Source organism: Chelonoidis abingdonii, chromosome 9, assembly GCF_003597395.2.
Source record: "Chelonoidis abingdonii isolate Lonesome George chromosome 9, CheloAbing_2.0, whole genome shotgun sequence".
NCBI classification, from domain to species: Eukaryota; Metazoa; Chordata; order Testudines; family Testudinidae; genus Chelonoidis; species Chelonoidis abingdonii.
The window spans coordinates 20,009,651-20,034,527 of record NC_133777.1 but is presented as its reverse complement, the minus strand read 5'-3'; the positions used below and the strand labels follow the sequence as shown (position 1 = coordinate 20,034,527).

General features: G+C 41.5%; 1 protein-coding gene across 5 annotated transcripts in view; it reads right to left on the bottom strand.

Moving 5' to 3' along the window:
• SNX29 (sorting nexin 29) overlaps window positions 1-24,877 on the bottom strand; it is a 459,625-nt gene that overhangs the window by 327,402 nt on the left and 107,346 nt on the right. For all 5 annotated transcript variants that reach the window (XM_032773958.2, XM_032773950.2, XM_032773968.2 and 2 more), the window contains one exon: window positions 14,669-14,751. In XM_032773958.2, coding sequence (XP_032629849.1) covers window positions 14,669-14,751 — 83 coding nt within the window. The remainder of the gene's footprint in view (window positions 1-14,668; window positions 14,752-24,877) is intronic.

The following is a 24,877-nucleotide window of genomic DNA, read 5'->3' as shown; positions in this document are numbered from 1 at the left end:
CACCTGAGGAGGTCCTGGTGTGCCCTGAGGTCAAGTGGAGGGGGACTGGTGGATGTCGTTCCCGCCACTGCCTCATCCGGGGAGGATGACGAGGAGAGACCTGGCAGGAGTGGATCTGCGAAGGCTCTGCCTGGAGCACTGCATCTGACTCTGGAGGGTGCTCAGGGTCCTGAGGCTGAGACGACCTCTCTTCTGTAGGGGAAGGAGGAGGACTGGAAGATGTGGCCTCCGGATCCCTGTGTTCGGAAGCAGACGAATGCTGGGGAATCTGTTGAGGGCCCTGGGCATGGTGGTACGCCCAGGGAGTCCAGAAACCCCACTGCTGCGGACCATGCTCCTGAGGCTGGGGCTCGTGAAACAGAGCAGCAGGCCTGTCCGTGTCCAGGTACGCGCTGTCCGCCTGCGAAGAGACCGACGGCTGGCGTGACGGCCAGGGAGGAGCCGAACGGGAGTGGTACGGGTCCATTGCTCCTGATGGTGGAGACCTCCTCGGTGCTGGAGATCGGTGCCGAGAGTCATAACGGCGCCGCGATCGAGACTGGGACCTGCCACCAGCTCGGTGCCGGGAGGTCGACCTGGATCTGGACCGCCGACGGTGAGAACGGCTTCTCGAATCTCGGTGCCGCTAGCGATGGCTCGAGCCGGAGCGGTGCCGGGAGTATCGGGACCAGCGTGATGAGGACCTGCGCTGCGAGTACGACCGGTACCGTCACGGAGAGCGGTGACAGGACTGCGAGCGGCGTCTTGAGCGAGACCTCCCACGGGACCGGGAACGGTGCCGGGACCTTGATGGTGATCGGTGCCGACTCGGGGAATCCAGAGACGGCGCTCACATGGTCACTGGCTTGCTCTTAGATTGAGGAACCCGCACCGGCGGTGCCGGGGGTTGGGGCAGCGCAGGTTCCGTGAGGTCCCTAGCCGAGGAGAATGTCTCAGGAGTTGATGGGACCATAAGCTCGACCTCAGAACTTAGTGGGCAGCTGAGAGGGACTGAACTCAAAGGACCTCCCAGGCCCAGAGTCGACAGAATCCCTGGTGTTGGTGCCGCGGCCGGAGTCAGTGCTGGGTGTTCCATCCGAGCCTGCTTGGCCGGGGTGGAGGTCGCTGACAGTCTTTTCCCGGGGTCCGGTGCTGGAGGTCAGTGCCGAGGCGTTTTCGTGGGCCCGGAGCGGTCCGGTGCCGTAACTGAGACAGAACCCGGTGCCAAGGACGAAGGGTTAAGTGCCGCTTCCATGAGAAGAGTCTTTAGGAGCTGGTCTCTCTCCTTCTTGGTTCTTGGCTTAAAGGTCTTGCAAATTAGGCACTTCTCAGAGATATGCGATTCCCCAAGGCACTTCAGGCAGGAGTCGTGGGGATCGCTAGTGGGCATCGGCTTTTTGTAGGCTGAGCACGGTTTGAACCCCGGCGAACCGGGCATGAGCCCGGCGCCGGGTGCAGGGGAGGGCTAGAGCCCCAAGCCCGCTAACTATATACAACAAGTAAATAACAACTATAAACTATTCAATACTTTAACTATAACTATAACTAGTAGAACAACGAACAAGGAGAAGCTAGGGACGTGGAGGACAGCTATGCCGCGCTCCACAGTTCCAACGACTGACACGGCGATAAGAAGGAACTGAGGAGCAGACAGGCCGGCAGGGGTATATATCAGCCGCCATGGCAGCGCCACTCTAGGGGGCGACCTGCTGGCCCGCCGGAGTTGCTAGGGTAAAAGTCTTCCGACGAGCGTGCACGCGCGGTGCGTACACCTACCGGAATGGATATGAGCAATCACTCAAAGAACAACCTAGAACAAACAAAAAGGCAATGTGAGAACCCGAATCATTCATATTGTACATGTAAACAGGGACATGTTAAAAATTGCTACTGCAGCTTACCACTAGTATGACATATTTTCTGGATGGTCTCCCACAACTACTGGCATACTATCTGTAATGTTATAACCCCTAATTGTTTTGGTTTTAAATTGTCTTTGTTTAATTGGGATGTTTGGAATGTGCTGTTGGATAAAACAAATTTATGCAAAGCTAGAGCCACAGGCCCAAATCACTTCCCAGTATTTTCTATTACGCAGACTAAATAAGAAGTGACACTGGCGATTAATAATCTCAGTGTCAAACGGGGGATATGTAGGAGCAGGATTTTATAATTGTACTATGAGAATTAATGTAAGATTTGATTTCATCCTGCCAGCCACCCTTTTAAAATAGCAGAAAGGAATGACCCTCTGGGACATTGGAAGAAACGCATCTGACAGACTGCCAATGTCTGTACTGATGTTAAAGCAGGGACAGACCAGAACAATCCTTATAACTGATTATTGACACCCATTTGTTTTAGGATAAGTTATAATGTCTACTATGGTTTCCTATATGTATTACAAATTAGGCACTTTAGTTAAATATACATTTCTTTGTTTGAAGGTTTAGTAAGCAAAAGACAGGATCTTGTATTGTCTATGTTAAGGGGATTAGAGGAACGTTGAAGGCCTGGGCCCCAATGTAAATTGTTTTGATTATAAGATTTAGGGAGGCTCTGAAAGGTCTCTATAAAAGGTCTTTTGCTCTGAAAGGTCTCTATAAAAGACCGTTTGTGTGAGTGAGGAATGTATGCATCTGTAGCGGGGTGACCACCCACCCGCTCCAGCCTGGAAGGGGCTGGAAAAGCCCTGCAGAGGGCAAGGTAAAACCCTGGCTGATTGGGGGAAGTGGCTGCAGCTGGGGCCATGCCCCAAACTGAGCAACAGGGCCCTATAAGAAGGCCAGGGAAGCCAGGAGCAAGGAGTCTCTCTCTAGTTATAGAGGGAGATGGGCCTGGCTGCAGGGAGCTAGACACAAGGTATCTGAGTGAAGCAGAGCTAGGGAAAGGCTGAGGAGCTGGGGAGCTTCAGCCTGGAAAGCCTCAGGCTGTGGCTTAGCATTGGGCTAAAAGGTACTGGGGGTTGCAGAGGGCAGCAGCAGGTCCAAACCCTCCTTGCCAGTGATGAATAGGCTGATACTGCAGCCTGCCCCAGGGCGCAGAGGCTAGACGATAACTGGCAGTAGCCATATACTGAGGTAAGGTGGGGAGAGATGATGGAGGCAGGGACAGCTCCAGGCACCAGTATTCCAAGCTGGTGCTTAGGGCGGCATTCTGCAAGGGGCGGCAGTCCCTGTTGTTTTGCCCCCAAGCAGCATGCCAAATTGCAGCTGCAGACAACAGAGGCAGTCCGTGCGCCATTAGGGCGGCAGGTGCGTTTCCGCGGCGGCAGCAATTCAGCAGCAGCTTCTATGTTTAGCTGTCCGTGGCGGCTTCAGTTAAACACAGAAGCTGCCAGCGAATTGCTGCCGCCGTGGAAACGCGTCTGCCACCCTAAGGGCACACGGACTGCCCCCACTGCCCACGGCAGCAATTCGGCACGCTGCTTAGGGGGGCAAAAACTGCAGAGCCGGCCCTGGGTGGGGGGTTCCCTAGGGAGGGGAGACCCTAAGACTGAGGGGTTACTGCCAGGGGGTAGCACCCCAGGTAAAAGGCCACTACGTCCAGGGAGGGACACGGGGGCCAGAGGACAGGCGGATCACCGGCCTGCAGAGGGCACTCCAGAGCTGGAATGAGCTAATTCCCAGGAGTCACCAGCAGGAGGGGCCACAGGGGTGAGTCCGCTCGTCTACAATCAGGAAAAAATAAGGTGTGAAGGCCATTGTTATAGCCAGATGGTCAAGGAAGGAGTAAAGAGATTTGACACCAGATAATCATCAATGCGCATCCATAATTAAGGAAGGACAGATTGACGACCTTGAGGTGAAGGCTACACCCCTAAGGTTAGGATGACCCTCTTGGTGATGTACTGGAATGTTTACATCAAAAGATACCACCAATTAAGGAGTAGCAGGTCATAAACTGACACAGCAAAATCCATAGACTTCAAAAGAAAAAAAAAGACTATAAGAACAGGGTACTTTGCCCTGGGACTCTGGGTTCATCTTGCTACTACTCCAGGAACATTGGATCATGACCAACAGAGCCCGGCTCCCCTGTGTGACCAATCTGGCTGGCCACTAGATTAATCCAGGCTCTGGACTGGTAACTATAAACATCAACTGGCAGAACACTACGTGTGTGTTTTTGAAAAGCATATGCCAATGCTTTATTCGCAATAAATGCGGTGGTTTTGCCTTCTCCGCTACAAAGATCCTGTGTGCTTTGTACAGAATAACATTCAGTCACAAATTGAATTAACACATTGTTTTTTTTAGCAAGCATCAGCAGCATGGAAGCATGTCCTCTGGAATGGTGGCTGAAGCATGAAGGGGGATACGAATGTTTAGCATATCTGTCACATAAATATCTTGCAATGCCAGCTACAAAAGTGCCATGCGAACACCTGTTCTCACTTTCCGGTGACACTGTAAATAAGAAGAAGGCAGCATTATCTCCCAAAAATGTAAACAAACTTGTTTGTCTTAGCAATTGCCTGAACAATAAGTAGGACTGAGTGAGCTTGTAGGCTCTAATTATACATTGTTTTGAGAGCAGTTATGTAACAAAAAAAATCTGTATTTCTAAATTGCACTTTCACGATAAAGAGACGGCAACACAGTACTTGTACGAGGCAACTGAAAAATACTGTTTCTTTTGTTTATCGTTACAGTGCGAATATTTGCAATCCAAAATAACAGTGTAAAGAGAGCACTCTGTATACTGTGTTATAACAGTAAACTATATATTGAAAATGTAGAAAAACATCCAAAAATATTTCTTAAATTTCAACTGGTACAGTAACTCCTCACTTAACATTGTCCCAGTTAATGTTGTTTCATTGTTACGTTGCTGATCTATTAGGGAACAAGCATGTTTAAATTTGCGCAATGCTCCCTTATAACGTCATTTGGCAGCTGCATGCTTTGTCCACTGTTTGCAGGATTCTCTGGAACAGCAGCCTCAACTTGTGAGGATTAGAACCGGGGGGGCCAGCAGCTTCCCCAAATTCCCTGTAAGGTATGTGGCTCGGCAGCTGCCCAGTAGCAGTTCAACTGTCCCTTCCCCCACTGCCGTGCTGCTCCTGCCCTCGAGCTGCTCCCTGGAGCTGTTCCCTGGAGCTTCCTGCTGGGAGTGGGAGGGGTAGAAGAGGAGTGCTGATATCAGGATGTCCCTCTGCTCGTGCCCCACCCCTGTTCTGTTCCCCCTCTCCATAAAGTGGAGGAGGGGGACAGGGCTCAGGGACAGAAAAGAGGGAGCTTGCTGGAAGCTGTTGCTTCCTGTTGGATCTGCTTAAAAGGGCAACGTCTTTGAAGGGGGGTCGGCTATTTAAAGGGGCAATGTATGTCTCGCTCGCTCGCGCTCTCTCTCTCACGCATGCATCCCCCAGCACCTTGGAAAGTTATCACTTGTGCAGCTGTGCATGTGCCGTCAGGAGGAGGGAGTGGTGCACTCCTGAATAGTGTTGGCTCATCAGCATGTGCAGTTTTTGCAGGGAAGTGTTTGCAGCTACTGCCCTGTATCTATTGTTTCCTCCCTTCTGCCTCAGTCCATGCTACATTGTAGAGTGTGAGGCTACATTAACAACAGTGTAGTAACCCTTGAGGGCTCAGCCGAGTGCTAGTTCATCATTTAGCAGCAAGGCATTCCCTGGGAAATATTTCACCCTCTTACTCCACCACCGCAACCAAGAATGAAAGACTGAGATAGTTCTCCCACACACTGCAAATAAGAGTATTCGTTACAGGAACAATCTTTGGAACTGTTCGATATAAGGCTATGATTGGTTAATAGGCACAAGGAGTCCCTGACATTCATTCAAGGAAATCTTCAGCAAACCGAATTCATATGACCACTGTCTCACGAGTCTGTGTGGAGCCAGAGAGGCTAAAGGGAGTACAGTAGTATACATTCTCACAGATGCAAAAACTCTAAAAATGTATTAAAGCTTAGCTTGCCTGACCCAGACTGCAGATTCTATTTTTATTCAAATTAAACAAATCAATTATATACTCATGCTGTGAGAATAACTACTACTTAACCTAGAGAGAAACATGAATTAACCAAGTCCGTTTGCTACTCAACTCTTTTCTCTATGGCTCTGGAATAATAAATAGCAACTTGACAGCGCACCTTCCCAAGTCTCATCCAGAAACACGTTATAGCCTCATAATTCTAGACACAGAAATTGAACTATAAACTCTTTAATTTAACTATATCCAATTACTAGAATGCTTACTAAGCAATACAAACAGGTTTTAACAGTCCACATTATATTCGTATTTTTCTGAAAAAGCATGTTTATTCTTTGCTATATCATAGCCTGTAGGAAACTGAATACAAAAAAATACTTGAGATATATTTTTACCTTCCCAGATACCTGTAGAATCCATTTCTACATCTCTGTTTTATTTTAAGTGAATTTTAGTCCTTTTAAAATAAGCTGACTTGACAACATTGGAGAATTACCTCTAATTTATACACAGAACAGATATATAAGAATTAGCAATGAAGATTTTGCCACAATACTGTGACTCCACAAGACTGTCAAAAAAAAAAAAAAGTGATTCTTACTAAATTCTACTTACAATTCTGAAGACCACCTACAATCCTAGAATACCTCGATGTTTCTGCTAAAATGAGCAGTCAGGGAATACTTAGTTTTGACATTTAAATCATTAGGGTTCAGAGTTACCTCTTCACTGAGCTCTTGCTCCTTGGAGCTATTGTTTCTGTCTTTCTGCAGACTCAGTGGCCTATTTACATTGGACAAGTTGTCTTTGTAGGTTAGATCATACCACCAGTCTTTGCACCAACGCAGTATATACGCACTACAACTCCACTGCTAGAAAAAAATCTTAATATAGCCACACCAAGCACATTTCACAGCCATTCTTGTATTTCTGAATTCTAGGACTTCTGACCTCCATCACATAATTGGCACCACAGACTTTGGAAGATCTGTAAAAAATGGCTGGCACAACAACTCAGTGCTGAAGTGATGGAGTTGAAAATTATACTAGGAGTTTTGTTTATCCTAGAGTTCATCAGTTTCCACCTGTTTCCAACATGACTCTCCTTCCTCAACCCCATGGAATAAGCTCATTACATGGAAACCCATTTCTAAAAAGAATAGATGGTGTGAAGTCTTGTGGCCATGAAGGAAAATACCACAGGTGAAATTCACATGTAGACTGAGGATTATGATCTATATCATATTCGTACCTTCAAGCGCTTTAATAGTCCCACTGACTTCCAGGACTATTTACATGTACAAAGTTATGCACCTACTTAAAGTACCTTCCTGAATCAGATCTGTATTACTACAAAGATTCTTACCTAAATAATCAATGACAGATAGCAAAAAACACTTACTTTGTAAGAATAGTATATGTACAGCTTACAATATAGGGAGAATCATTGTGAACGATGCATGTAGCTAAAATTTATTTTGAGTATTACTGATGACAATTATGGGAAACTTAGCATAGATTGAGAAAATACACTTACAATGTACAGCACAAAATTATTTATTTTTAGAAATGTTGCTACTGTTCCCCACCTCCATTTTCTCCTATAAAATCTGACCATCCTACGCAGTTTCTATTCTTATCACTCACTAATTTGCGTAATTTTAACACAGGCTAGCTATATTCTGCAATTTTTTTTCATAATTACACTCATCACAGAAACTGTCAGTATCTAATGAAGGATAATTTCTGCTATTATAAGATGCTTAAAAGATCGTTTTCTTGAATAATTCTTAATATGAATCATTACATTCAAACAATGTCAGAAATAAAAATTCTATGTAATTGCAAACAACATTCCCTTTTTATGGAAGAACATGGTTTTTGAACTACATACAGGTATAGTAATTAACCTTTCAGAGCAGCACTAAGAAGGCTGAATCACTTCTGCAAAGGAAATGTAAATCTTAGTTTTCATACAAAGTCTATTAGGTTAAATATTTATTTTAGAAATAGTAGTCGTACCGTGTACACTAGAGATGCTGAATTACTTACACACACACAAAAAAAATAATGATATGGTCCAATCTCACGTTAACTGGCAGATTTCAGAAATGAAATTTTCATCCTATAGTTCAACACAGTAATGATCAAAAGCGGTTACTATCTAATGGCAGCTCGGTGATGTACTGGCACGTAAAATCATCTCAGTGGTAGGTCTCTGTCTAAACCCTGTGGACAACTGTCCACATTGCAAAACTAACTGGTACACTTTGGCAGGGTCAGAAGAGCCACCAGGGATAATGGGCACACTAAACTATCTTCTTATCCTTAGACTGGTTCTTTCAGAAAGGGGGGAACAAGAACGGCTGCTGCTGCTGCTGCTGCTCATATTGTTTTTGTTCTCTGAACTTCATTCTCCAAAATCACAAAAGGGGCCTGGGATAGATAATCTCTAAAACAAAAGAATATAAATTCATTTTAAAAACACGGAAAGGAAAGTTACTTATCTTTAACCTGGAATTCTTCAAGATATGTTGTTTACATTTGTTCCACTTCGGTGCGTGCCCCAGAGAGAAGAATGCTTTAGCCAGCAGTGTCAACTGGTCACACTTGCTCTCGAAGGCCTCGATCCCCTCCCCTCCTTGAAGGTATAAAGGGGGCTAAGCAGGAGCTTGACCAACCCTTAGATCCTGCACCACTATCAAGGCCAGGTTATTAGACTCAACAGTGAGGAAAGAAGGGTGGATTGTGGACATGTTTAAACAATACATCTTGAAGAATTCCATTTACTAACGGCATGTAGGAGGAAAAATACCTTCAACTTCAGTCATTTTGATGTTAGAATTTACTGTTTCACACCATAGTCTCACTCCGTCAAAGATCAATTCTGTGTTACACCTTTACAATGGTGTCATCCCCAAAATCAGAGGCAAATTTAAGAAACAGGCTGAAATATCAGAATAACTCCTTGAAAATATATACAATTTTGTGCAATAGCTTCATGATTCAACAGTAATTTTAAATGGCAATGGTCTCATTCCAGCTTTTTATAGAAGAAAAATAATCAGAAGTTAACACAGACATCGAGTAATATGGTCAGAGCATTTTAGCAGAACATGTTCCCTCCTCTGCCCCCCACTTTGCCTGGTACAAGGAGTGGTGCCTGGGACCTCCTCAAGTCAGAATACAGCTGTTTTGGCAGAAATGCAATTGTCCAAGCCTGTCTATATCCAGGAATCAACAGGGCCGCCCAGAGGGGGAGCAAGAGGGACAATTTGCCCCAGGCCCCGGGCCCTGCAGGGGCCCTGCAAAACTCTCATGGAGGTCCCTGGAGCGGGATCCTTCACTTGCTCCAGGGTCCCTGGAAAACTTTCGCGGGGTCTGGGCCCCCCGGAGCTTCTTCCACTCCGGGTTTTCGGTGGCAGGGGGTCCTTCCGCTTCGGGGCGGAAGGACCCCCCGGCGCCGAATTACCACTGAAGCGGGACTCGCCGCCAAAGTGCCGGGTCTTCGGCGGTAATTCGGCGGTGGGGGGCTCCCCCCGCAGGTCTTCGGGGCACTTCAGTGGCGGGGTCCCAGAGCGGAAGGACCTCCCGCTGCCAAATTACCGCCAAAGCAGGGGCCCCCCGCCACCGAAGACCCCCTGAATCCTCTGGAAGGCCCTGAGAATCAAATAGATCTTGAATTTGACTCTGAAGTGTAAATCTCACCACAGTTCCTTTAAGAAACTGGTATTTTTTGCAAAGACATGTACTATATTATTTACAGTTCAAAAGATTAAATGAACTATTAATAGGCTCCAAGCTGCAATAGGTGATGTGTAAATATTACAGCTAAGCTTTCTAGCTGACTATTCTGTATAAGGAACAATAGATTGACTGTCATGAAATAGATAAGCAATAATGTTGACAGGATTTAAGATAATGTTTTATACGCACACTTCTGTGAAGCATGAATTGGAAGGTCAAGCTCTTCCACTGCCCGAGAATGTGCATGTGACACTACTATAATCCCACAACCAGGAGTTAGAAGACCTTTAAGTAAATTATTATAAAACTCTGGTAAATGAGATTTAGCTAGTAAAAGTGAGATATCAAACTACATAGGTTTAGCCATCTATACCATGCCCATCAACAAAGCATAGGAATATTACAACATCCATCACCTAACAAGGTTTCTACCCATCAGGTTAAAGTACTTTTCATAAAGGGAAAATAATTCCATATGGAAAAGGGGCCTCTCTCTTCAAATTATAAGTCATTGTTGCACTTCTTGATAATGCATACATATTATACAAACCAATCACTTTCCAAATAGGTTGTTTACACTCACCTTAGAGTTTGGTGGAGCAGCTAGTACAGTCACTCCCCAACACCAACATGGTAACAGATTGGGACTAAGGAGAGAGGTGGGGAAAAAGCCTCGTCCATTAATGGGACCAAAATGGCATTACTCATTCCATTTCTTCCGCTCAACTGATTATTAACCTCACTCTGGTTTAAGATGCTCAATATTACACCATGGTATTACAGAGTCCTAGTAAGCATTAGTATCTGTACCAAATACTACTATTTTCGTCCCAAAATGAGATAAGTTCAACCACAAAACATACAGTTGAATGAAATGCAGAGTCCAGACCAAAATTCTTTCAAAACGGTGAAGATGGCCAAGAGGGTCAACAAACCTCAGTGGACCTCAGAAAATGTGTTTCATAACAAGATATTCAGACCAGAGAATAAATCAAGTAAAACATTCCCCACCTTCACAACTGGGGAGGCTATCTTTCAAGTCAGGAGATATTGCTGAAGATATTCACAGAGATATTGCTGTAGAAAATATATCTTTAATTATTATCCTAGGTGTCTGTTGTACGCATTGTCTCTCCTGAAACAACTTTAGATGTCAGTTCTCGAAAACAGTTTTAGGTAACAAAATGTTGCTGGTCAGTGTGGATTGGACAAAACATTTTTGACCCACAGATAAGCTACTGGTGGTTTTCATTCTTCCATTCATTTACAGCAATGAAGCTGTGTCAATTAACACTAACAGAGAACACGGACCAACTTTTTAGGTATGATATGGTTTAAGCCCATATTTAAAAGTGCTTTAAAACAGGTGAAAGAGTTGAAAACAGTGTAAGTACCTTTTTGCCAAAGTTTTAACATGTCACTGGTGGCATACTGGTTTCAGCAAATGCCTTTAAAAAAAAAAAACCTACCAAATGTGGGCTCAAAGGATAGATGCGATAACTCAGTGCCAGAATGCTGCTTTTAGCCTCTACAAAGCCAAACATTTCTTCTGAATGGTGTATGGCTGCAAGAGATTGAATTACAGCAGCAACTCTTGATGCTAGCAAATAGAACTGTGATCAAGTCACTTGAGAAACAAATCATAAGTACACTGGCAAGCTTTAGAGTTTAAGGCAAAAAGGGACCATCATATCATCTACTCTGACCTCTCATATATTACACCACCACGACCGAGCACCCACACACTAAACCCAATAACCAAAATTAGACCAGGTATATAGCCCTCTGGAGACTAAACTATTATGTGCCAGACGCAGAGGAAAGGAGGAACCGAGCTGGACCAAGGCCCCTACAATGGCAGGGAAATGATTAAGTGAGATATACCCAGATAATCCTGGCAAGTGACCAGTACGCCATGCTGCGGAATAAGACAAAAAAATCACCACCAAAAACCAACGTCTCTGCTAATCTGACCTTGGGAAAAATTCCTTCTCAACCCCACATATGGTGATCAGTTAGCCCCTGAGCATGTGAATAAGAATCAGCCAGCTAAGCACAGGAGAGAGAGAACTCTCAGTGCCACCTCAGAGCACTGGTCCAACCTGTCCAGTGTCCCATTTCTATTCGTGGCCCTCTCTGATGCTTAAGATGAAGGAGACCAAAAAACTCCAGAATACGTTGGAGGTGAGAGAAGAGAGGAAATATTTGCACTGTAAAAAAAAAAGTGCAATCTACACATTGAAGCATGAAAAGCAAATATTTGTAATAAAAATAATAAGGAAAGCACTGTACACTTCGTATTTTGTGTTGCAACTGAAATCAATATATTTGAAAATGTAGAAAAACATCCAAAAATATTCATAAGAAATTTAAATTGGTATTCTATCATTGTTTAACAGTGCGATTAAAACTGATTAAAAAAATTGTCATTAATTGAGTTAATTTGTTTTGAGTTAACTGTGATTAATTGACAGCCCTAATAGTTGTACATTTAGCTGTTTTCCAGTAAGGTCAGACTTTGATAATTCCAAAACACTACACCACAATATTGATTTAAAGAATTTCACTACAAGAGTAATCAAATTCTTTCATTCACAAAGGATGCCAGGAAAAAAAAGACTCAAAATGTAAGGATTCAAGTTGTGTATGTCAATAGAAAATACTTCCATATTTAAAGTAGTTAAAAGAGCACTGAAAAAGCTTTTACTGTGTGTCAACAATTTTTTCCCTGCTACTTTAGTTCTTCAATAAAAAGTTTCAATTACAAAAAACAGACATTTTTTTCCAATCTTATATTACACTGCAAAGGAATCCAATTTTCAGTTCCACATAGGACACTCAAAAAAATCAAACAAATCTCAGCTTCTCCAAATGTCCCTTTATAGAAAAATATGATATACATGTGACAAATGGGAGAAGCTTCACAATCAACCTCTATGATTCATTTAAAGGTGCAAGCATAGCTGATATAGTGGAGGATGAAACAACTTTACTCTTTATCTTACTCCAACAAAAGTGTAGTCTTCTAGACTTGTGTCCATTTTACCTTACTATTAAACCTTTCATCAAAGCCACACACAAGAATGCACTTCTGAGCTTAAATCTTCTTAAAACAAGTACTGGCACTCTCACACATTTTCAAGGATATTATAAAGAGATAAATGCTGACTCCCACAATGATCTCTCCCACATTCTATTCAGGACCAAATAGACTGAGGAATTTTGTGTGCCACCAGGAGGAGGATCACTGGAAACAAAAATAACACAACGTTTAAAAACACCCTCATCTACTCATTAGCCAAAATTTGCTTAATTCAAAATAAAATGGGTTCTTACTGAACACTTGTAACATCAGAGGTACTAAGCTTACAAACATGTTAACTTGCTGGAGATGAAACCTGCCCCATTTTAACTACAGCAGAGTCCTTATTATAGGCACCAACTGGGGACTGAGAAGTTCATAAACCAGAAAAAATCTGTAATATTGAATATCTCAAAATTACAGAAAGCATGATGCATACCTGACAGTCTGATGCACTGCATCACTGTCTTGTTCTTCAAGGTGACATCAAGTGCATTGAAGGCATTAGAATGCGAAAGGATGTCAATGTATTCTTCATTGGCATAAATTTTACTATATGATATTTTTCCCCATCAGGAAAAAATCATTTCTGTAACTGGGTTAGTGTATGTAACATCAATGTTCTACTGTATCACACATTTTTTGGTCTACCAAAAAATATTCCCTAGTTTGGCAATTATTTAGGTATTTAAATAGTCTCAGCATAGTGGTATGAGCACTTCCCATATATATGAAATAGAAAACACTTACTCTCTACTCCCAAGTTGAATCATCATTATCAACAATCTATTTAATCATCTCTCATCACACCCATTCCTCCTTCAACATAATGGGCACAAGTTCATAAAAACATACCTCAAACGTGTGCCATCACCTTATATATAAATATCATTTTAAGACTCTGCAGACACCTTGACGCTCCTCTACTTGAAAAGTGAAAGACAATTTTTTTATCTATATTCCTAATGGAGAAAAATTGTCTTGTCAAGGAGAGGTAACCTAGACCTATTCTTGCAGTGAGGATGCCTTGCAGCATCTCCCAGATTGGGAGATGTCACTTAAGCATTTCTTCCTCATTATTATTAGAGTTTAGGAGCTCTCATCATGAACCTGGACTCTATTCTACTACGCACTGTATCAATATAACAAAGACAGTCTCCGACAAAATAAAAATTAAGTGCTTAAGCACTGTCCTTTTGCTCTGGACTTGCAGCTGAAGCACGCTCCAAGGTCCTCTTTTAAACTTTTTTAGATGTACACGTTAATTTTTCATTTTCTATAGCACAATACCCTATGCTCATATGGTCATATGCGTTTCTGAGCTGATATGATTTAGCTGGGGATTGGGCCTGCTTTGAGCAGGGGGTTGGACTAGATGACCTCTTGAAGTCCCTTCCAACCCTGATATTCTATGAAATAAGCATTCCCAAAAAAAAAAAAAAAAGGCATTTTCAGATAGTACTTAACTCAGCTGTAGAAATGATGACCACTTTAGACAGAGATGTAGTTAACTGTCAGCTCTTAATAGGACTGTGTCTTCCTTATAAGTCTAAACATCACCTAGCATGCTTTGGGCAGTTCTGGAGTATAAATAATAATGGAACAAAAAAAAGACACCTGACCTTGGACTCTGTAGAGTGTGTACCTCACCAACTTTGCAAAACATAAAAACTTTAGTTATCTAAAATATTCAAACCATTGTAACAGCTTGCCTCTTACTACATTATTATTAGCCAAACATTTCATACTAAAGCATGGCTTTTTTTTCCCCTTCAAAAATATTTTCTACAATGTCTCAATCAATAAATCCTTCACTAACGTACAGCAATCTTTTTGTCAATAATGATGGAATGATATATGCTATGTGTCTTCCCTGTATAGATTTTTCTCCTTATTTTCTCCTTACCTTCTGCTGTTTGACCTTCTCTTTTCAGCATCTGGACAGCTCCCACATACTTCTTGAGTTGTACTTTCAGCACTTCATTCTCCCTGCAGGTACAACAGTACGAAAAAAAACATTATTACCAAATATAAAAGAAGATATCATTTGTTTCAGATGTGAAATGGGTTAAAAATCAACATTCATAAATATTACTATTTTCTGTCTTCAAAATGAAAAGCAGTAACCTGTAAAGAGAATTACCACAAAGCTAGTATCTAACGAATATGTCAGTAACACTGCAATAGGGAAACTAGTTTTCCAGCATGAGGGAAATATGTGGCCAAGTGAAATACAGGCCAATCAATACAATACAGTAGATAATTTATACCGACAGCTTCTACATTACTTTCTGTCTATATCAGGCATCTCTAACCACATATCCACCATCATAATAGATCTAAGTGACTGTGGCTTGCATGCCAAAAGTATAGCTGGTTAATAATTGAGGGTGGACTATAAACAAAGAAATGTAGTGGTTCACATTACATACTAGTTATTTTATTCTATTTTTCCTATGGTCTAAATATTTACTGCTGAACAAATAATTAATTCAGAACTTGAAACTGACTGTCTTAGTGAAAGAGACTGACGGTCCTCTTTGTAAAAAAAATATTCAGAATGTAATTTCAATGTATAGCTGCTAATTGAGAAAAATTTAGTAAAGTGTAAGTTACACATTTTTATTCTGCTATTTTTCAAAGTTTATCTTCTACTTCCTTATTTTCAATTGGAGAAGCAAGTATTTAAATGTCCCACTATTTTGCTGCCACTAGTGACACTAAAAGCTTTAGTTAAGGTCTGAAATAGAAAAGGATTGTAACAGCTTAGATTTCAAACAAAGATACAAATCTGCCACCCCTTTGAGTTCATTCAATCTCATTAATTCAACAGAAGCATTTATACAGAAGAAACAGAATTTAACTTTGTGAAGTGAGTGAATATAGAAAACCCTTATGTAATAACGCTTCCAGATAATCTCATTCAACGTGGCATAAAAAGCACTTCACACTGCAAATGTTTTGGAATTAGACTCCCCCTGTAACAAGAAGAGACTTGGCTTCCCAATAGTTCCCTCAAAACAAGAGGCTTTTTTCAGTATAGTAGACACTTGTCACTCTCAAACTACAGATTTAAAACGTGAGGCCATGCAGAACAGTCTGCCACAGAAAATTAGAAATGAAGATGCAGATTCAACTGTTCAGAAAGATTGCTTTTCTGAAATAGACATACCAGGTGGAAAAGCCTTGGAGGCACATTCTCCCTTAGAGGAAGCATGCTAAATTGTACATTTGGCAGTTAGACTGGTTACAGTGGGAAGTATGCAATGCTTCAGGGGCAGTCCAAATAACAGTCCAAAAAAGGCAGTCCAAAAAACTTTAAAGAGCTACAACTATCCCAATAGATAGTCCTCTCAGGTCACTACAGAAGGGTATCTTCTGTAGGAGTGCTGCCCCTCAAGATCCTCTTCCACCCCACTCAAAACAAAGGGCCACAAATTGCATTCCAGCTAATAGCACTATGCCACCGAAAGATACCGCCAACAGAGTCAACACTAAATTACGTTGAACTCTTTTAATTATTTGTTATGCAGGATGAGGAAAGGGGACATTAATGGGAGAATGCAATACTAAATTAACCTTTTTAATCTAATTGCAATGCCAATGGAAATAGGATGAATTTGAAACTTTAACACTCTTTTAGAGTTGATATGGGGCTATGAAACCTGGACAGGAACACACTACTTGCATTATTTTAAATATTGTCGATCGCATGAAATTAGGTGCCAGCAATTGCATTTAATCCTGTACCACACAGCACGCAGACTTAAATCTTCACAGCAAAAGTAAGAGCGCTCTTACTTTCTCACCATTAATCTGGACTCAACTGAAATTCATTTCTGGTTCCACTTTCGTGGAGGAAAAGGTTTTCAACTTCCAATCATTTTGCAATCCTACAACTGCAGCATCAAATACCGCCTTTGAGTTTGAACGTAAATCCAACTATTCTGCTAGATTCCCAATTAAGTTCAGCCTAGAATAGTTACAATAGAATTTTTAACTGAAGCCTTGAGTTTCTGTGACACAATCAAATAAAAATATTGAGAAAGTCATACTTATTTTGTCACAATTGTGCTGCCATCAAGCAATCCACACTTCAGCTGCAGTAATTTAAACACTCACTGTTAAAATAAAGGGAGGGCTTTCCCTTGGGACTATCTTAAGAAATGATTACTATATAAAAATGACAATATAGAACATTAGAGAGATCAGAATTCTTAGAAATTTACTGGAAAATTAGGCTGCTGCTATATTCTTTATTTAAAGGGCACACAGTTGTCAAGTCAGATTTCTGGTCAATGCAACCTCAGTTTAATTCAGTCCCTTAATAGAAGTTTGCTAAATCCTATGGGGAAGGAACTATTCATTACTTAACTATGAAATTTTAATACAGTCCTTGAATGTTTTATGCATTTCAGGATATTTTTAATTTCCTAAATAAGTAAACTACAAAAACGAGTCTTTTTTTCTTCAGATAGAAAGGAGAGAGGTGAGATTTAGAAGAAGAAAACACAGAAATATTGTTTAATGATGATAGGATTAAGTAGCTCATTCTTGGCAAATATTATATTTTATACCAAAATCAGGGAGGAAACATTTGTCATTAACAATGCAGACATATCTATATTTATAACTATATTAAGTTTTGAATTAACATCAAAGGAATCGCAAGGCATGATAAACAGAATCTTAAAGGGCCATTTTTAAGTTTGAGGAGATGGATAGGGAATTTGTCTATACTGAGAAACTAATACCATTTAAAAATATTAAAATTATATTATTGTATCAAAAAACTCAAAAATAAAACCCCAACAAAGTACACATTCACTTCACAGAGGTGGTCAAATCATGTAAGATTTCCTATTTAAGACCATTTCAAAGCAAGCTATCATAGTTCAGTTCACATTTCATTTTCAAAAGTGTCTCTTTATAAATCAATTGGCCTAATTTTACTTATTAGTCCTGAACATTTATTTTATAACACCAGCAGCAACAATCTAAATTCTAACACAGCACCCATCCCTGTGGTGTGTGAATTTCTATAGCTCTTTTTATCTAAGGATCTCAAAACACAAAATACCTGATTTAACACCCACAGAAATCATCTTTCCATTGACTTCACTGGAGTTAGATCAGGCTTGAGGGAACTTTGATTGGAACTGGGAGGGAAGAGACAGGGAGCAGAAAAATAGCTAGGGAGTGTGGGGAAGGGACAGATTGGCTGGACAAAATCAAGTGGGATAAGGAGTGGGGTTTGGGGTGGGCAAAGGGCAAGAGACAGGACTGGAATAAGGACAGTGTGGAGAAGACAGGAACACGTGTCAGGCAGGTGGAGCAAATGGGCAGAAAAGTCTGTTCCCACTAAAGCACGCTCTCCTCCAGAATCTGAACAGAACTCAAGATTCTCAAGTATTCCTCTGCAGTTGATAAATAGCTGTGAAACCCACTAGCAAAGCATGCCTCTCATCTCCCTTTAATGGCTGGCCTACAGAGGACAACAACCTACTATTGCTATCAGTCTGTTAGCTCAACTGCCAGAGGTCTATGCTGTGGATCAAAAGGTTACAACCCTGCTGATGACCCATCTAGATGTCAACATGATGCCAAATGATAGAAATTCTGTTTTTTCAGTTTGATTTTTTAAAACCCCAAGAAATAACACACAAAAATTATGTTTAAAAAATGCTAAGACTGATAAGGCAATCAGGCAAAAAAGTTAGTAAATGACAGATCTAAGATTGTTCATGCAACCTTAATTCAGCCCCCTCCTCCTCTTCCGTGTATACAGTCTTTTATTTGAGTATGCAACATATAAACAAACTAACCAGATGACTAATTTCTTTTTCTGGGGGAGGGAGAGGTGTCAAAATTACACACATTTTCCCATTTTTGTGTAGATAATATTACAAAGTTTGCTTTTGACAAAACAGATGTGTTTTCCAAACTCTCTTCTTTGGTAGGATGATTAGACAAATACAGCATAAACCTACATTTCAATATAAAAAGTGACAGCTTTTATACATCTCTAAAGGCAAGGAGGATTTTTGTCAAACTAATATTCAGTCTGAAATTGATTCAAGTAGTAGGAGGTGGTTGTCAACAGTTTTGCAGCTGTATTCCACAACAAACAATATAAAATGTATTTCAAAGTTTTAACAAATGTGAACATTTTGTATTTCAAAAATTCATTGGTTATTAACCTTTTATCAAAACATGTTTTTCAAAGCTAATTTCACTGGCATAGATAATATTGTAGCTTCTTGAGATTTTATAATTAAAAGATATAATTAGCTTTTTCCTGTGTAAATTTTCCCCAAGGCAAATCAAACAATTACAGACTTTCTTGACTTGGAAGTTTCGGCCTTTGATAACAGTATTGCTTTGAAAATAAAGTATAAATATGTCACTAACAGTCATGAAGCACTACTGGACTATAATGCATTACAGGCAAAAGAACAGAACACATTTAATAGGAAAGTAAATACTAAAATTCCAACAGCAATCCAAGAAAAACCAGGAACTTGCTAAAAGGAAGAAGACAACAGGCTGCACTCAAAGGTGAACTTTTGGACTTGGAGATTTCTAGTGGAGTTCCTCCAGGATTGGTTTTGGGACCAAACTTATTTAATATTTTTATTAATGACATAGACACAAAAAGTAGGAGTGTGCTAAAGAAATTTGCTGATACAAAGTTGGGAGGATTCACTAATACAGAGGAGGACTGGAATATTATAGAGGAAGAACTGGATGGCCTTGAAGACAGGAATAACAGAAATGGGATGGAATGTAATAGGTCAAAATGCAAGGTCCATGCAGTTAGGGTTTAACAACAAGAATTCTGCTATAATCTGGGGTTTGTCAGTTGGAAGCAACAAAGGAGCGGAGAGACCTAAGTGTGTAGGCTGATCACAGCATGACTATGAGCCGCAAATGTGATGCTCCTGCAAAAAAGGCAAAGGCAATCATAGGATGTATCATGTGAGGCACTTCCAATTGAGACAGAGGAGTTATTAATATCATTGTACAAAGCACAGGCAGGGCCTGCTCCAGGCACCAGCTAAAGAAGCAGGTGCTTGAGGCGGCCAATATCAAGGGGCAGCCCTCCGGCTGCTATTGGGGCGGCACGTCTGGGTCTTCGGCGGCGGGTCCCTCAGTCCCTCTCGGAGCGAAGGACCCACTGCTGAATTGCCGCCAAAGAGTGGAGCGATGCAATCATGCTGCTCTTTTTTTTTTTTTTGCGCACCACTTGGGGCTGCAGAAAACCTGGACCCGGCCCTGGGCACGGGTAAAACCTCATTTGGAATACTGCGTGCAATTATCCTCAATCGTGTTCAACAAAGAGTAATTTAAATTGGAACAGGTGTAGAGAAGAGCTACTAAGATGATCAGGGGAATGGAGGGCCTATCTTATGAGATATGACTAAAGAATGTGGCTTGTTTAGATTAGCAAAAGGAAGGCTGACAAACATCGGGGGTAAACACCAGGGAGGAGGAAGAGCTATTTATGTTAAAGGATAATGTTGCCACAAGAACAAATGGGTATAAACTGGCCATGAACAAATTCAATCTAGAAATCAGAAGGAGGTTCTGAAACAGCCTACCAGTAAGACAGTGGTTCTCAAACTGGGGTCATGACCCCTAAGGGGGAGGCGAGATTATTACGTGGCGGCCACAAGCTGTCAGCCTCCACCCACCAAACCTCAATTTGCTTCCAAAGTTTATAATACTGTTAAACATTAAAGAAGTGTTTTTAATTTATAAGGAAGGGGTTGCACTCAGAGGCTGTGTGAAAGTGATCACCAATACAAAACATTTGAGAACCACTGCAGTAAGAGTTCTTGGGGAGTGCGGTTGACTGATCAGTTCATAACTCAGGTGTTCGTAACTCTGAGATTCTACTGTATCTTACTTAATTTCCTGCCATTACAAGGGTCTTGGGCACTGGTGCACCTTGGTCCCTTCTATTCTCTGCCTGTGGCACATAATTAAGGCTGAGAGTTTGTCACAGAGGTCACGTTTGTCACGAAGCTTCAGGGGCAGTGCCTGCAGTAGATTACCGATGTGAGAATCATGGCTTCCAAGGCTATAAAATGAAACACAGCTAATAATGCTTAAATAGGGCATTAATTTTCAACAGCAGTGTCAAGCTTCTTTACTGTTTTAAAGGAATGGTTATGGTAAGAAATTCATACTTACACATATATAAAATATTGCTTTGCTGAAGACAGGCATTCTACTTTCACAATAACTATTAATGACACACAGACCCATACTTCCTTAGCAACAGTTAATACAGTTCACACTGCCTTTCTTTAAAACTACATGGTAAAAAGAATCATCAAGTAAGCAGTGATTGCCAGTCTTCCAATAGTTAAAAATCTCTATTTCCGCAGTAATTCTGAAGTTGAAGTAATTATCTCTATCCTCATTTTATCTTAGACAACCTACTCAAAAAAAACCAACAGAACTACTCCATCTTTATGTATTTTGGCAATATAGAAGTGTCAACATTTTGCAAACTGAAATGATTCTTAATATGGCTGCACTTAGTTTAATGTATCTGTCTTTTAATTCACTATATACATATAACACTCTATATAAAACAGAAAATTCTACAAATCAAATGCAATTCCTCGCCTACATTACACCAACTCTGAATAGCTTAAGTTCCAAAATTATAATATACTGAAGCAACCAAATTTAGATAAGCTAAGCCAATAATAATAGCTATACACGTTATGCAAAATTAATCAAGGTGGCAGCTGGAGGAGCAGGAGGCAGTTTCTGTTCAAGGACTGGCTCAGTAGCCTTGGCAGCTGGCAGATGCCGAACTCACTCAGCACCAGTTCAATAAGCCTCTCCAGTAGCAAATGCTCCCATTCCCTTTGGCCTCCTGCTCCATGAACCAGTTCATTAGCAGCGACTCCTGCTGAAGAGCCTGCTCCTGCTATGCTCTGAGGAATTCAAACTGCTCCTAATTTCTCCATCCATCTTTATGAACAGCTTTTCCAGGGTCCTTCTCCATCTGCCTCTGATGTCTCTGGAGTACTGCTCCAGCCCTCCTTGCCAAAGGGTTTCCCTCTCAGGTACCAAAGGTTCTGCCAATTCAAAGACAAAAGTTGCATAATATTTTTTTCCCTTGGAAGAAGCTGAGAAATCCTGCGACATAACAACTTTTCTGTAGAAGGCCACAATTCTGACACTTTTCAGCATTCCAGGAATGTGACCGTGATTTTCAGACAACTTTTTCAGCCCATGAGGAAGGAGCAGAAGCTTCTAGTGGTAAAATACAAATATTAATGTTTTAAAAATGTAAAATGTTCATAGTGTCTCAAGGGGTGGGGGGAGAAGCAGTTCCTTCTAGGGCCTATATTGCCAGTTTGAAATTTCTTCTCCAGATGCTGGCAAGTCTTTAAAGAACATGGCAGTTTTCAAGGTACAAAAATAGAAGAAAGAAGTCTTCCAGTTTTGTGAAAGAGATCCAACAATCTATGCCAGAGAGATGTTTCTGCTAATGTTCCCCTTCACACGTTGCTGAATGGAGGAGTTTGGTCAGCTATGAAGGTGGACCAAGCAGATTTGCATTGCTGTTGAACCTCAAGACTCGGCTAGAGTTTCTGCTACACCAGAAATTTGCTTAAATATGCTTAAAGGACCGGCAGGCAATTCAACTGGAAACTGACTATATACTCAGTTAACATACAGCGTTTCTGTGCAAAGGGAGATGCAAACCACGAACACTGCTCATCTGACCCACTCTGGCATCACCAGAAAATCCTGTCCTGTGCTTGCATAACAACAGCGAAATGGACACGGAAAGAGAGAGACGCCACAACTTTATTTAGTTTCCTGAAGTTTCACATCAGCACAATAAACCACTCGCCTCTCTGATGCAAAGGGACACTGCACTGTGTTTATTCAATTGCCAGGCTAGATCCTTCTCCCATTCCCATTTCCCCCAGCCTCTGCAGTATGACTCAGTGTCAGGAGAGACCAGACATCAAGGACAGGGATGGTAAAAATTTTGTCATCTTCCAAGGGGCAAAGGACTGATGTGACTAACTTTTCCTCAGACAAATGATACTGCTAGCTTCTCACTGGAACATATCAAAGGAGACTATGCGAGGCTGGGAAAGATGCTTAAGAAAATCAAGGCTCAGGTGATCTTCAGTGGGATGCTGCCTGTTCCTAGAGAAGGGCAACAAAGGTGTGACAAGATTATGACAATCAACAGATGGCTCAGGCAATGGTGCTAGAAGGAAGGGCTTTGGGATGTATGGCCGCTGGGAGGCATTCATGGACAGAGGACTGTTCTCTCGGGATGTAATATGCAGTCTTGGAAAAAAAATTTTTGAGCGAGAAAGTAGTTAAGGACATTGAGGTCAATGTAATTGGGACAAAATACAACACGGTTTTACAAAAGGTAGATCGTGCCAAATCAACCTGATCTCCTTCTTTGAGAAGGTAACAGATTTTTTAGACAAAGGAAATGCAGTGGATCTAATTTACCTCAATTTCAGTAAGGCATTTGATATAGTTCCACATGGGGAAATTATTAGCTAAATTGGAAAAGATGGGGATCAATATGAAAATTGAAAAGTGGCTAAGGAACTGGTTAAAGGGGAGACTACAATGGATCATATTGAAAGATGAACTGTCAGGCTGGAGTGAGCTTACCAGTGGAGTTCCTCAGGGACCAGTTTTGGGACCAATCTTATTTAATATTTTTATTATTGACCTTGGCACAAAAAGTGGGCATGTGCTAATAAAGTTTGTGGATGACACAAAGCAGGGACGTATTGCCAATACAGAGAAGGACCGGGATATCATACAGGAAGATCTGGATGACCTTGTAAACTGGAGTAATAGTAATAGGATGAAATTTAATAGTGAAAAGTGCAATTAGAAATTAATAACAAGAATTTTTGTTATAAGCTGGGAGCATACAAGTGTGGGAAGTAACAGAGTACCATTATACAAGGCACCTTGGTGAGACCTCATTCTGGAATTACGTGTCGTGCAGAAGTTCTGGCCTCCCATTGTTAAAATAAGAAATGTAGATTTAAACTGAACAGGTACAGAGAAGGAATAACTAGGATGAATCCGAGGATGGAAAACCTGTCTTATGAAAGGAGACTCAAAGAACTTGGCTTGCTTAGCTAACCAAAAGAAGGCTGAGGGGAAATATGAATGCTTCTCTATAATATTCAGAGGGATAAATACCAGGGAGGAGAGAATTATTGTAAGATCAGTTACCAATGTGGACACAAAAACAAATGGATTATAAAACTGGCCTTCAGGAAATTAAGACTTGAAATTAGATGAAGGTTTCTAACCATCAGAGGAGTGAAGTTCTGGAACAGCCTTCCAAGGGGAACAGTGGGGGCAAAAGACATATCTGGTTTCAAGACTAAGCTTGATAAGTTTATGGAGGGGATGGTAAGCCTAATTTTGGCAATCAATTGATCTTTGACTATTAGCGGTAAATATCCCCAATGGCCTGTGATGGAATGTTAGATGGGTTGGGATCTGAGTTACTACAGAGAATTCTTTCCTGGGTGTCTGGCTGGTGAGTCTTGCCCACATGCTCAGGGTTTAGCTGATCAGCATATTTGAGGTCAGGAGCGAATTTTCCTCCAGGGCAGATTGATAAAGGCCCTGAGAGGGGTTTCGCCTTCCTCTGCAGCATGGGGCATGGATCACTTGCTGGAGGATTCTCTGCACCTTGACGTCTTGAAACCACGATTTGAGGACTTCAATAGCTCAGACATAGGTTAGGGGTTTGATACAGGAGTGGGTGGGTGAGATTCTGTGGCCTGCATTGTGCAGAGGTCAGATGAGACAATCATAATGGTCCCTTCTGACCTTAAAGTCTATGATTTAACTAAAGTGTTCTACAGCTGTGTTCTGTTTCCTTCCTGGGCCTAACCCCACTCCACCCCGCCCCACTCCATAAGTCTGCATGGCTCCTGTTTGTACAAAGCACTGAACTGTGTAATCTTCCAAGGGACAAAAGACAGCAGTTACTAACTTTAGAACTGCAACTGTAAGTCTCCTACAACTGTCCTATCCCTATCTGGGCCCCTTCTAACCAACCCCTTCCCCCAGTTCACAC